At 33.8% G+C, this 14,854-nt stretch overlaps 2 protein-coding genes across 2 annotated transcripts; both read right to left on the bottom strand.

Moving 5' to 3' along the window:
* Nucleotides 1-109: 109 nt before the first annotated feature.
* On the bottom strand, nt 110-4,598 carry LOC125188143 (T-complex protein 1 subunit zeta 1). Its single transcript, XM_089059580.1, has 15 exons — nt 4,350-4,598; nt 4,183-4,246; nt 3,518-3,653; nt 2,923-3,074; nt 2,787-2,834; nt 2,546-2,638; nt 2,126-2,232; nt 1,916-2,030; nt 1,742-1,828; nt 1,372-1,576; nt 1,111-1,205; nt 877-945; nt 668-775; nt 461-579; nt 110-385 (listed from the first exon to the last, which is right to left on the bottom strand). Exons 1-15 carry the CDS (start codon nt 4,481-4,483, stop codon nt 310-312), a joined length of 1,608 nt encoding a protein of 535 aa, XP_088915706.1. The 5' UTR covers nt 4,484-4,598; the 3' UTR covers nt 110-309.
* Nucleotides 4,599-11,286: 6,688 nt separating this feature from the next.
* LOC125187500 (uncharacterized) lies at nt 11,287-12,303 on the bottom strand. The gene is made up of 2 exons (XM_048084097.2): nt 11,733-12,303; nt 11,287-11,642 (listed from the first exon to the last, which is right to left on the bottom strand). Exons 1-2 carry the CDS (start codon nt 12,105-12,107, stop codon nt 11,517-11,519), a joined length of 501 nt encoding a protein of 166 aa, XP_047940054.1. The 5' UTR covers nt 12,108-12,303; the 3' UTR covers nt 11,287-11,516.
* Nucleotides 12,304-14,854: the final 2,551 nt, after the last annotated feature.

Here is a 14,854-nt window from a genome sequence, read left to right on the forward strand (position 1 = left end):
TTGAATTAGATATCTTCAAATATAAAAAGCTTGACATTATCTTGTTATGGATATCTATGCAATAAACTTGTCTCACATCAGTTGTGTAAATCAGCATATGTTGGGTTCATAGACTAAAAATACCAATGATATACACACCTCAAGAAAAATGTATAAATAAAAAACACTACCATCTTCAAACTCGTAAATAATTCCAAGCACATTTGTGAGCAAAAATTCAAGAGACCATTACAGAGCAGATAAACTAAATGATATTAGCAAGCACAGCATCACATCTGTGTGAGAAAACATGAAAAAACTCACTACAACCTAGCTTGGTTTCCGCATGTTACGGCCAGCACGGATCACCTCGTCCACAAGTAGCAACTGCGACGCAATCACAGGCCTGCAATTTCACCATGTATAAGAAACAGGGCAGAAAAAATGAGAGCTGCATCACACAATAAGTTTCTTGGCATACCCTGAGTTTATAAGCTGACGCTTGACCGAGTAATTGTCAAAGATGCCCTCCATTTGAGGGTCGATGGGTTCTCCCGTGTGAAGGTTAAGTCCGACTACATTACCCTTATCATGTTCTCCCTGGAAAGAAAGAGTCAGTTTCGAGCGATGATCATAATTTAGATGTTCAACAAATAAGCACAGCTTGGAGACATTAGGCAATTTTTACCGTGAGTTCAATTATCACATCCTGGGTGTCGAGACCTGAATTTTCAGCAAGTATCTTCGGCACCACAAGAAGCGCATCAGCAAAGGCTTCCACACCAAGTTGAGCACGCTATTCAAAGATTCAACAGCATCAGAGCAAATCCCAGAAAAAAGCAGAAAAAATTATGAGTTCAAAGATATTTTGGATTTGAAAAAACGGAAATAACATACTCCTTTAACAGTTTTCTTGACTTCATTAACCAGGTATTGTCTCGCTGCCACCTCAAAAGCACCTGCACCCTAAGATACACAAAAGATAATTGAGACAAGATCGTAAGTTTATTGCACATACAACAAAAGGTGTCAACTCAGAATCTTTAGCATCACCCTTGACAAATTATGTCACTAATCAAGGTGTAATATCTCCCTTAAAATCACAAAAACTCAACATATTTATCAACTCACCAGTACAATAGCTTCGTCTTCAATGGTATTTTTCACTGCCCTCAGACCATCCCGAACAGCATCTTTAATCTGAGCAATTGTATGATCATTTGGCCCTGTATATGAAGAGTGCATCAGTTGATATCCAATCAATATAACCAAATGTTTCAAACACAATTGAATATGAGTTCAATAAAAGTAGAAACAATTAACAGAATAAAGGATACCATAGCAAACAGGCATCGAGACACAGAATTTATCAATATGAGAAACTATGAGTACCTTTAATGAGAATTGTACAGGAGTGGGGGTTTTTGACATTTTCCACGAACGTGTACTTCTCTTCTCCCAATACGTGTTCATTGACCAAGCCAGCCCAACCAAGGCATTCAGGGGTTAAGTCATCAACTGAATTCACAGCCTCTCCTCCACAAGCCAAAACCAATCTCTCCATGTTTCTCCTCTTCGCCCTTCGCAAGGCAATTATCTAAAAGGTGTAGAATAAACCACAGCACACAGAATTAGGACACAAAGTTATGAAACAAATTTCAGTATAAACCCATCAAACAAGTATAATTTGACGCCTAATAGTGAGTAGAACTATAAGAAACAACGAGTCATATTTCAGTCACAGTTAGTAAGGGTAACTTACTCCAGCTCGAGCAAGAAGATCCAATGATGGAGGATCAATCCCTTTCTGATTGAATACAGCAAAGTTGCTGTCATTGTCAGCACACACCTGAAAGAAACACTAGGGATTATCATCTTTGACTTGGAAATATTGCAATTAATCGATCATCCCAATGGCATAGGGGGACATAAAAACCTTATTCTTTAAATCAATAATCTTTTGGACCCTCTCATCAACAGATCTCCTTTCTGCTGCAACCATTGCTTCTCTTTGTTCTGCGCTCGAGTAAAAGAATCCTGCATTTACTTCACTGATAATATATGGTCAATCTTACAGATCAGATCACAGATACCAAAAGAACTAACTGAGAAAGCAAAAAAAAAAGGCACAACACACAAAAGTTACCTTTTTTCATACTCTAGTGATACGTTACAAGTCAAAATGTAACAGTTCTCTGCTCGACGTTTCATATCTGGATGCCTCGAGCCATGGTCAAGAACAAGGCCTTCAACCTAGACATGGTGGTAAGATAATGAGTATGATCACATCAGTGATAAGTAAAAGTACAGACATCACTATGCAATATGACACACCAACCAACAGGCACAAGCTCAAGCAAACAAATATATCCCAGAACACAACCATTGAAGCAGACATAACTTTAACTAGAGCAATTGTATATGACAAGGGACAGAAAATATTCCTAAAGGGTAGGGTAGACATTGCTTCTTTTTAAAAGCAATGTTTACACTTATAAGTAACAAAATCATATTCGACATTTGATTGCAAACGTCAGAAGAATAATATGTCATTTAAGTAACATACCAAACGAGTATCTACATCGAACTTGTGGCGCATGTGCATTATCTCAACCATAAAAAGATCAATAGGCTCTTCAGGCTTGCGGATGCAGAGAACCTGAAACATCATGAGAACATCTTGAAATTTGAAAAAGAAGGCAAGTGGCAATTCACTTTAGGTGCATAATCGCATATTAGCTACTATCATACATCAACATTGCCTATGAAACTAGGCCGTGAAAATAAATTAGAATTCAAGAACTTACAGCATTTACTACAATGTCAGTTAGTTGGTCAGCCAGTGACTCGTATAACTGCACGAAAACAAACAGGTATACGGTGTGTAAGTATACTATTTAATAGTTATAAACATTACTCACAAATAAAGAGGCTGAGGAAAACCTTCGTCCTTAATGCTGTTCTTGCCACCATCTTGAGTATCTCTTTATCAGGTTCATCACCCATCACTACAGGAGTCTTGAACTTTTCTAGAAACTGGAGTGTTGCTCTTTTAGCTATTTCAAATCCATCAACTAGAACACGTGGATGCATTCCTACAATCGGATTGCTCAAGTTTCAGAATTACCATTTATTTTCACTGTGTAAAAATTGCAACTGGTTTAAACATATCGTGATATGTACGTATTTTCTCCTCGAGCCCGAACCACATTATCACAAAGACTCCGGGATGTACAAATAGCGAGACAAGTGCACATAAATTTACAATTTTATGCAAAGAGCATTAAATACCATCATTAATATAGAAACTTTTGTGCAGTGAAGGGGTCAAAGAAGGTTATCTCATACGCCATAAAAGGCTTCCTATTACACTAGTACTCACTCTGGAAGGAACTATTTACTTTACTTCACTCTCCTACACTCAAAGGTACATTTGATATATCAATGCAATGCCCAACACTAACAATATTGAAAAAAAGTATCTATAACCCCATGAGGAGTTCTAGCCTGATAGCTTAAGAAAGTTTATTCAGCTTACCTTCATCTATGTATCGCTCTGACTGTTTCATGAGCTCACCAATAAAGATAACAGTAGAAGTGGTACCATCTCCGCTGGTTTCATCTTGTGCAACAGCAGTCCGAGCAATCATTATGGCTGTAGGGCTTTGTATTTGCTGTGAAAAAAAAAAAGATCCATACTTAAACAATGAAGCAGTAGATATACATTGACGTATTCACTTTTCTGCTAAGTTTCCAGCTTGATTACAATTTACAAGTAATAAATCTCAGAAATTTTGTAATCTAAATGCTCATTCAATCGTTCGCGAGATAAGTGTGCCTTTCTTTCACTTGATTATGTCATCTACCATTATAGCAATCCAAGTCTACTCTGATCATTTCCTCTCCCAGTAATATAGAGTACACTATGCCTTACATCCAAAGGCCCTAACTCTCAACTGATGACAAACTTAAATTGATCCATGGAAAGAATATAACAACACACTGCCAAAATATGTTCTAGCACACAATTTCCACAGAATATAAATTAAAGTAATACATCATTACCAGTAGCATATACACAAAAATGCCAACAATTATCTACTACGCAACTATTTACACAAACATCAAATCAGAAGTTTACATCCACAATCAATCAATAACTCCGAATTACACACTTGGTACGCCAAATGTAAAAAAACAAACCATCTCCTTCAATAGAGTGTTTCCATCCTTAGTGAGCTTAATATCTCCCGCTCCACCGACAAGCCTGCAAACACCAAATTCAAATCACCAAATGCAAATTACCAACAACAAACCCCCAAAATTGAAAGCATAAAACACAGAAACGCCAGAGGAGAGTGAATTCATACATTTTAATAGTTCCTTTCGGGCCGAGATTGCTCTTGAGCACATCCTGGAGGCCTTTCGCCGCATTGATGTTCATGTGAAGCGCGTGAGACTTGTTCAGCACCTCCGCGTTCGGATTCAGCACCTTCAACGACATCGCTACGGTCGCGCACTCGCCGGAAAACCGATTGCAAGGAGCTAGCAGAGAAAGAGCTGCAGTGATGCCGAAATGCTGAGCTAGATCGGAGGTTCGAGTAGGAGTTGGAGAGAGGGAGAAAGAGAAGAGAAGGGTTTTAAATCCTGGACCCGGGCCGGCACTCTTAAACGGGCCGGCCCGTTTTAAATGGGTATGCATTTCCACAACGAAGCCCAGCATTTTTATTCAATAGGGGGCCCAATGGGCTTTAGCCTAAATTGAGAAACTTGAGTTTTTAATTGGTTATAAAAATAAGATAAACTAATTTGTACTCCGTCCCCGATTAAGAGTCACACTTTGACCGGACACGAGTTTTAAGAAATGTAAAGAAAAGTTAGTTGAAAAAGTTAGTGGAACGTGAGACCCATTTTTTATATTGATTTTATAATGAAATGTGAGTGAATTGAGTTAGTGGAATGTGAGACCTACTTACTATTTATGGTAAATATGAAGTGTGACTCTTAAATGGGGACGGACCGAAATGGAAAAGTGTGACTGTTAATCGGGGACGGAGGGAGTAGGATCGAAGTAACTAGAAAGATTGTCATAATCACCTACTTCTAGAAAGATCTTCTAATACGATTAACTTCTGGGTTTGAAATTATGGGGTGTTTGGTTTACAAGATTGTATCCCGTGATTAAATATGTAGTGTGTTTGTTTCATGAAATAATTCAATCCTAGATGAATAATCATGACATAATTAGTCATAACTATCTCATATGACTAAAATAATCTCACAACTCAGTTTTAGGTTATATATTGATATTATTTTATCTAGAAAATCGAACATCAGCTAAATACATATGTTGTCGTACATCAAGGTATAAGGAAAATATCAATGATCTAAATGAATGAAATCATTAAATATATACGTTCTCATACATCAAGGGATAAGGAAAATATCCATGATCTAAACGAATGAAATCGAACTGAAATATTAAATTCAGTTCAGATTTTTAAATTTTCTAATCAAGTCGGATTTTTTTTCTTCAAAATTTCGGATTTTTTGGTTCACTTCGACTTGGTTTTTTTAACCGAAAATATTTGAAAATCTGAATTATATATATAGTAATATATTTTTTTAAAATATTTCTATTTATTTTGGGTTTTCATGTTTTTTTTGGAAATTTTCATTTTTTTTAATTTATTGGTTTGGTTCGGATTTAGTTTTAATAATTTGGATTTTCGGATTGTAATCATTCGGGTAGGTTAGAATTTATATTATTTCAAAATTTAGATTTTGAAATAAGTTTGGATTAGGGGGAAAATGTCCACCCTCGTGCATATAAACCAACATGAGGTTGACAACGGCACACAATAAAATGAGGTTGAAAATTAAGGAATATGATTTGAAAATGACCAATCACCATCTACATAATATCTTGTTTGAAGAGGTTGTTGTGGACTTTGATTAATTGCCACACCAAAATCCAACCATCAATTTCTTCCATTCCTCCTTTAACAAGCAACAACCATCAATTCTCCACCACAAACAACCCATGCCCTAAACACCACCTTTTTTTTATTCTATAGACTTTTCTTGTATCTTATTATTTTATTTGCACTCCATTTTTTGTACTATTCAAGAAAATGAACAATGGTGCCAAATATAATTAGTATGCTTGGTTTCAATTATTCATAATCTCATTTTTCATATTTTCAATAGATTTATTTTGATTTGCAACTAAGCAAGATTTTGCTACTAACATGACTCAATATAAATTGTAATTCAACTAATGAAATTATTTAAGTTTATTATATTGCGACATTGTTTTGCTACGTAGAATATGATGTTTAGTTGATATCTGATAGTGTCACGTAAGTAAATCAACAAGCTATACCTACACTAAAATCTTGATTTATTACAGAATCAGACAAAACGAAACGTTTAATTACAAAATCAGAACAAATTAATTAATAATTTAGTACTCCATAAAAGGATTTTAAAGTTGGCATACGGTAAAAATAATTTAAAAATTTATATACAAATTACTCACATATCAAGTAAGTACTAGTCAATACTAATTCAAATTTCTCTTATTTTTTCTTTGCCGGCGAGTTATCAACGGTTGTGAATTAAGCCGTAAAACACACGAACAATCATTTCTTACAAGAATGAAACATTATTAATATATGATTAACGACCACAAACTTGTCATTAACCTACTCTAAAGATGAGATAAAGCCTATAGGTATTGACTATTAAGCAAGTAAACAACCTAACAAACTCCTAGATATTTTTCACATAAATTTACAAAAACACCCATGTCTCAAGAATTAGAATTAAAATTAAAAAATATAAAATCCCACATTGGGATTAGTTTTGGACCAAGCAAGAAAAGCAAGAGATATGGTTCACTAATTTTGGGGCACGATGACGAAGTCGTCGTCACAATTTGTGATGACAAAGTAGTGGTCTACACAAATTGAGGTCCGTTTTTGAACAAGTATATGTGAACGTTGCAAAACTATATATAAAAGCAATAATTTATTCCACAAATAGCTAACTATTAGCTGGTGTGAAAAAAAAAATGTGTTAAAATTCGTGGCAGTGTCGTAAGATAGAAGTGGTTTGTTGATCATCGCTCTCAATGGATGAAGAACGGAAAAAGAAAATGAGGTCAATGGTAGTTCCAAGGGTCAAATTTAGTGCAGTATAGTTTTCCAATCTTCATGAGCCGGTAATAAAGTTGGTTGACATCTTGACCCTACATGAATCCGCCATTGGCGGTTAATTTTGATTTTCCTGGTCATTTTTCAATCCATCGCTACCAATTAAATCTTGAATTTTTTGAAATATGAGCGAAATAAGTTTCTTTAGGTGTGCATTTTGAGTGATTTAATATCGTAATAAACACTATTAAGTCGCACCACCAAATTATATATACATATATTTGAAATGCGGATTACTCATAATTGATCATGGAATACTTGGAATATATATATATATATATGTATACCCTAATTTGAAACAATTTCGCAAACTATACAAATTGCAAAGTTCATGTTATTGCATAAAGATCTAATTGTTACTCCATGAATTAAAAGATAAAATAGAATATAAGCTCATATCAAAGATTAAAAAAAATAGAATGTAACCTCGTATCAATATAGACAAATTGATGAAAAAATCATGAAACTTGTCAAACAATAGTCATCTCTTAATTTAAAATAGCTAGAAAAACCATGAATTTTGGATTTATTCGCAATTATTTCAGGTCGAAAAATATCATCGTCTATGCTAATAAATTGTTGATGTTTTTATCATGGTTTTGTAAATAGACGGCATCATAAACTCACCGATGATGATGCCTACATATGATTTCTCGCTTATTATATCAGATATAATTTTATAGAAAAAAAAAAGTTGTAATAAAATATTATAACAAATTCAAACTTTATAATTTTTCCAGCATTTTTCACTATCACTAATATAACTAATGCTCATATTACATATCACTAATATAAATAATGCATTACCATTTACATATGTCACTTTACATTGTAATATAATTTGAAATTAGCTGAGCAAATTTCAATTGAGTGCAAATGCACACGTGTAATGTCAATTAGTTTATCATTAAATGCAACACTAATTATCAGTAATATTAATCGAACGTAGTGATCGGATGCCGACTTCGTATACACATTGGTGAATTAATTTGGTCCACGAAAATAAATGAAGTAGTATACAATATTAAATTTGAATTCTTGGCTTATTGCCACATAGGATTATGTATACAAAGATAGTAGTAGAAGGATATATGAAAAGATTTTGTTCTAAAACAACTTCACCATATCCCCTATACGTAATGTAATATTAGAAGGTATAATAAATAGATTTTGTTTTAAAACAACCTCATCACATATAGTTAGCATGAATAATTTGGTTGTCGTATGTATTTTCTTTGTTAGTTCGTGGTGTGCCGTGCTTTCAACTGCTATTTTTTCTTTTGAGCTATGTTGGCTTTGCACTTATTGTGCTGTTTGCTTTGTTGAGTCTTTTTCTTCCGTTTTTTAATTTGTGTACTTTTGATAGTGTTGTACTTTATCTCGCCACTTTTGGGTGGTTTGAGATTTTTTATTTATCGAAAAAAAAGCATGAATAATTTGGTATATTCATATTGGACGAAATAATGATGTCACTAAATTTATGGCTCAAATAATCTAGGTTTAAGTTTAAAACAATATCAAAAGGTTCAAAATCTTAATGACAACTTCGGGTGGGGTATAGGGTATGGAATCGGCCGATCCCACCGTCATCTCATGAAAGTTTAGAAATTTTATAAAATTTGTCTTCTGAATTATCGCCGATTCCACGATATATGACAGCTTTGCTCTAATTCTTTAGAGCTCGAATTTTTTTTCATTTCTTCCATTATTCTTATTAGTAAGTATCGATCGATGCACCATCTTTATCATTCGAGATAACGACCTTGTTCACTGGGTTCGAATTCGACACACCAATTTCCTTTCTTGAATGAAAATTAATCAAAATGTACTATAGCATTCAACTCCCAACATCCGTATGTAATAAAGAGAAATGGGGCCTCAGATTTATCTAAATAGAATATAAAAGTGATAATGTTTAGCCGAAAGAGGAATTTCCAATTTATATATGTGTCCTTTCACGTCGATATAGGTAAGTAGAGAAATGATGAGTGCTTTCCTTGCATCGTTATTAATAAAATAACATCACTATATTTCTTAAATTCGCAATACTATATGAGGAAATGACGTGCCGTAATTTAGTCCATCCACTTACATCTACTACTCAGCCCCAACAACTGGCACTACTAACTAATAAGCTATCATCATAATTGCATAGTAACAAATCATACTAGTAATTAAAAGCTATCATCGTAATTTACTCCATATTTTAATGTTTAATTTCGTAAATACATTAAAATGTGTTTCATAAGTACGTGCGAGCCAATGGATTTATAAGTTCTTTTTCCCAAAGAAGTCCCGCTCCGACGGCCCGACGAGTCATCTACAACAAAGGACCCTCCCCGCAGTGCGCTCTTCCTTGAATTATTCGGTCATGCAATACTTATTGAATACAAACATATGGCTTTTCATATTTAAAAATTTCGATAACTAATAATTATAATAGTAATGATGTTAGTGTTAAGTGCTTTTGCAAATATAGGATTGTAGATAATAGAAATAAATACATAATAATAAGTTATAAGATTAAGATGGCGTTCGGTTTCTAAGATAAAATAATATCAAGATACAATTTAGGATTAAATTGTGAGATTATTGTGGTAATAGGGGTTAGCTAAGACTAATTATCTCATAATTATCCATCTAAGATTGAATTGTGAGGTTAAATCTCGTGAACAAAACACACTATAAATTTAATCTCGGTTACAATCTTGTAAACCGAACACTCCCTAAGTGTTTGATGAGCTGCCATTGTTCTTAACATAGTAGTAGTAGCATTATTTTAGTTGTGTAGCATCGTTAGATTTTTTATATTTAGAGGGGTGTTCGTTGTGCATGATTGTATCTCGTATTAAATATGTAATGTGTTTGGTTCATGAGATAACTCAATTCTACATGGATAATTATGAGATAATTAGTTATAGCTAACCTCATATGACTAAAATAATCTCACAACTCAATCCTACATTATATCTTGATAGTATTATTTTATTTAGAAAACCGAACACCACCTTAGTAAATTGTTATATAAAAGTCTGCTCAACACAAAAATAATATCTTAAAATCTTGATATCAAAATTTAGAATATGCAACCGTACCATTACATTTTTTGGGGATTGCTTCTTGGCGGAGTGATAGTCAATTAAATAAAATTATAGGATAATAATACTAGTTCCACTAACTTTGGAGTGATGTGAGTTCATCATATTACGGTTATACTTATTTTATTTGTTATTACTAATCAATAAAGTAACCACAAACTTATTTTATTATTAGAAATATTACTCCCTCCGTCCCAGATAATTCGTCTCAATTTTCCATTTCGGTCCGTCCCAAATAATTTGTCTCACTTCACTTTTACCATTTTTTGTAGTGGACCCTATATTCCACTAACTTATTCCTACTCATATTTTATTATAAAACTAATATATAAAGGTAGGACTAACATTCCACTGACTTTTTCAACCCACTTTTCATTACAATTCTTAAAACCCGTGTCCGGTCAAAGTGACCCGAATTATCCGAAACGGAGGGAGTATTTTAAATTCCGTGTAAATCGCCGTAATTCCAGCATAATCAAAGCAGCATGATGCAGGTTTGTTAGTAATTAAACATGTACTACAAATATCCATGAAAAAAATGCTATTCAAAGTTGCTACTTGCTACGATTTGACACAAGAATTGTAGTATTGCTACGAACTGAAACAAGAATTGTACTACTTCCGTCCCCAAATTTTGATATACTTTGACACGGCACGAATTTTAAGAAATGTAATGGAAAGTGAGTTGAAAAAGTTAGTAGAATGTGAATCCTACTATTAAAATATCAGTTTATAATAGAATGTGAGTAGAAATGAGTTAGTGAAATATTAGATCCACTGCTTAAAAATGGTAAAAATTTTAGGAACGGACCGAAATAGTAAACTGTGTCAAAATTTGGAAGACGAAGGTAGAAGAATTTCTTATGTGACAATCAGCTTTCAAATGATTCTAATATTAGTAGAAGTATCAAATATGGAGTTGCCATACATGATAATTTTTGTGATAGCATAAAAAATCATATTTACCATCAAAAAATGAAAAAAAAAAATACTTCTCCATAAGATTTTGTTGAATATTTATATATGCATCCCTCAACGGAATGAAATTAGAATATACCAATTTTAGCTATTACTACTACCAAATATTACAACCAATAAAAATTAGTAAAATATTGCACAATAACAATTAAAAAAAAACACTCTAATAAACGTGTAAAATCATTTCCCAATAAACTAATTCTAAAACTCGCATTAACACTAATCCTAACACTAAACCGCTTAATCAACGGCTGAAAAGCCCCAGCGTCAGATTCAGATCAACGTCCCTCTCCTCCGGCGCCACCGCCTCCGATCTCCGCGACTTGCACCGCGCCGTCGCCACCGAATCCGCACAGATATTCAGATCTTCCTGCATCCACCGCCGAATCAGTCAAAAAACAAATCCAAAACAGCACAATTCATTTCAAATCTAGAGAGAGAGAGAGAGATTCATTCGTACGATAATCGCGGCGCGATCGCGGCGCTTCCTCGCGACCGGCGCCGATTCTCCGCCGCTGAGCGAGCTCTCCGGCGGCGGCGACCACGGCGCGACGTGATTCTCCGCCATCTCCTCCGCCGCCGACGCCGATTTCTCCTCCTCATCGCAATGATCGGCGCATTTCCGGCAGGAGGAGAAGGTCGGCGAGAGCTTCGATCCGGTGGAGCACCACGACGTCGGCGACTGGCAGGCGCGGCAGAGGAGGTTTCTCGAATGCCGCGCCACCAGGAAGTTGGCGGAGTGCACCCTGGCGTCGCAGTCCCAGCATAAGATCGCCTGGTCTGACTCGCAGAGTAGCCGCGCCGCTTGTTTACACAGCTCGCATGTTTTCTTCATTTTTTTAAAAAATTGAAACGGAAATCTCTGAAGCGGAAACAGAGGCGAAATTCGAAGCGAGGAGAGTTATTTTATCGCGGAGAGTGATGGTGAATTTGTGAGAAATGAGAGGAATTTTTGCAGTTGAAATAAGAGAGGAATGGAGATGTGAAGAAAGGGAGAGATATGGAGAGAAGAAATGATGGGTGAGGAATGAAAGAGAAGAAGAAAAAGAAGGAAGAACAGATTACTTAATTTCAACTTGCAGTCAACAGCTCCAAAAACCACCTTCTTCTTACTTAAAATTACAAAATTGCCACTCCTAAATTATTTCATAAAGATATACTATTATTTCCTCTTAATTTTTTTATTAATCTTAATTTGTTGAAGGTTTTATCATTACAACACACATATATATAAGATTAACACGGGACAAATTGATTGATGATGAAGCATATTACCAATTGATATGCATTTTCGTTTACATATTCTAGATACATATATTAAATTACTTGAGTAATACTCCCTCGGTTCCCGATGATGAAGTATATTACCAATTGATACATGTGCATTTTCGGTCACACTTTGACCGAGCACGAGTTTTAAGAAATGTTAAGAAAAGTTAGTTGAAAAAGTTAGTGGAATGTGAGATCCATTTTTTATATTGGTTTTATAATAAAATGTGAGTGAATTGAGTTAGTGGAATGTGAGACCTACTTACTATTTATGGTAAAAAATAAAGTGTGACTTTTAATTGGGGACGGACCGAAATAGAAAAGTGTGACTCTTAATCGGAGACGGAGGGAGTATTTTATTTTGATAATCAATTACTTAAAACACTTATTAAGTTATTTTTTAGATAAATTTTTCTTATATGAGTAATTTATTCTCTTGTCTATCTCCTATTTTATGTACTTTTATATTTTAAGCTCAATGCTTAATATTGCTATTACTAATTAAACACCAATTTCTTAAATTTCATATAAAAAAAAAAAGTGTAGTTTAGTGATCTTCCGATTTTAGAATTATTATGTAGTACTTCTATTAGATTTTCAAATTTGATGTTAAAAAGTATAGATTATAGTATCTAACTTAATCTCTCATTTCATCTCAGTTAATGCTTTTACAAAGCAAGTTAACATCAATATGTTTTAATCTTAATTTACATTTTTATGAAGAAATTTTTCTTAAGAAAATTGATATTCATATGTTTTATGGTAATTCAGTTTTTAGAACCCAACCATCCATATTAAATTGTTATTATCCACTAAGATACTGTTAATATTTTAGTATGTAAAGTTATACTACTACAAAGTCTAACTTCTAGAATTAAATTAAGTAAAGATTCGAATAGAATGGATGAGAAAGGGGCAAAGTCGGCAATTCATAAACCAAAGAAAGATGCTGGAGATATTTCGGGACATGGGGAATGTGTGTGGGGTGTGAAACGACATGGAAGGAAGTAGTGGTGGTGAGGGGTGACAGGTGTCGCGATTTAAGGGCACAACACCTGATTTTTCAATGTTTGTGGTCTATGTTTGTGGGCTGGGGTTGTGTGCGGCGACGTCTTGGTTGGTGCACGGGATATTTTTCTCTCTCAGCTGACGTGGCGGCACCCACATTCTTTCTGTTGACGTGGACGTTGCTGGCGGAATGGGGGCACCTGATGCGCACCTGCCTGATGATGTGGAATTTTCTGATTTTTTTATTCAGTTTTGTTATCGTGATGGGCTTGCTAATACTGGGGCGTCCGGAATTTCAGAACGCGTGTTATTTATTATTGGCTGACAAAAATTGTATGGTGAGGAATGATCACAAAATTGTTTTATGCGCTAGAAACAGTCGTACACCGAAAATTATTTTTTATTGATTTTTTTTCATTTTATATTTGTATTTCTTTTGCAAAGATGATACTTTAAATGCTGTGTGGATGAAGTTTATTAGAAAATGGAGTGAATGTATTTGTGTTATTTGATTTTGAAGTTTATTTAAAAAATTCCTTAAAAAAGTTTCAGTAAGCTTTCCGTCCTAATATAAGTGGAGTATTTTTATTTTGACAGATTTTATATAGTGTTATTTTATGATTTAAGTGGAGAGAATAGAGAAACAAAGTGTGATAGTCTACTTTTAGAAATTGAATATGTTTTACATACTCGAAAGTTAAAAAATTATTTATCAAGCATAAAATGCTTTTACTTTTCCATTTTGTCTAGTTTGAGAAAAAAAGGTTACGGAGTAAGTATGATTTAGAGATGGTACTCTTTTTTATCCTAATTACATATCTAACTCGTTAGCAATTCGGGCTTTAAGAAATACTAGTATCTACTCTTGTGTGACGCACGGTTAAATTAATTTTATGGAAACTAATTTAATATTTTATTTTATCATCACTCAAATTTGAAAAAAAAAAAAGACTAAACTTGCGAAACTTAACATCTAACAAATATTTACAATAGGCATATATATATATATATATATATAGACCATATTTGTTCTAAAATTTTCATCATACTTTGTTGTCTTCTAGAATTCTCTACTTTTTTTTCTTATACATTCTATGTATTCCTAAATATTTCTATTATAAATTATCTTCAATTTTAATTACAAAATCAAGCTTATTATTTATTTTTGAACACATTTCGTACAATAAAAATACTAAAATAAGAAGATGATGAAATGCTACTCAGTTGATAAAACATATTTTCTCAATTCAGTAAGTTATATGGATATAGCAATAGCTAAGTATAAAAATAAAATTATACTAATAT

The sequence above is a fragment of the Salvia hispanica genome, chromosome 5 (assembly GCF_029641045.1).
Source record: "Salvia hispanica isolate PSC_SH4W2 chromosome 5, Shi_PSC_v1, whole genome shotgun sequence".
NCBI lineage: Eukaryota > Viridiplantae > Streptophyta > Magnoliopsida > Lamiales > Lamiaceae > Salvia > Salvia hispanica.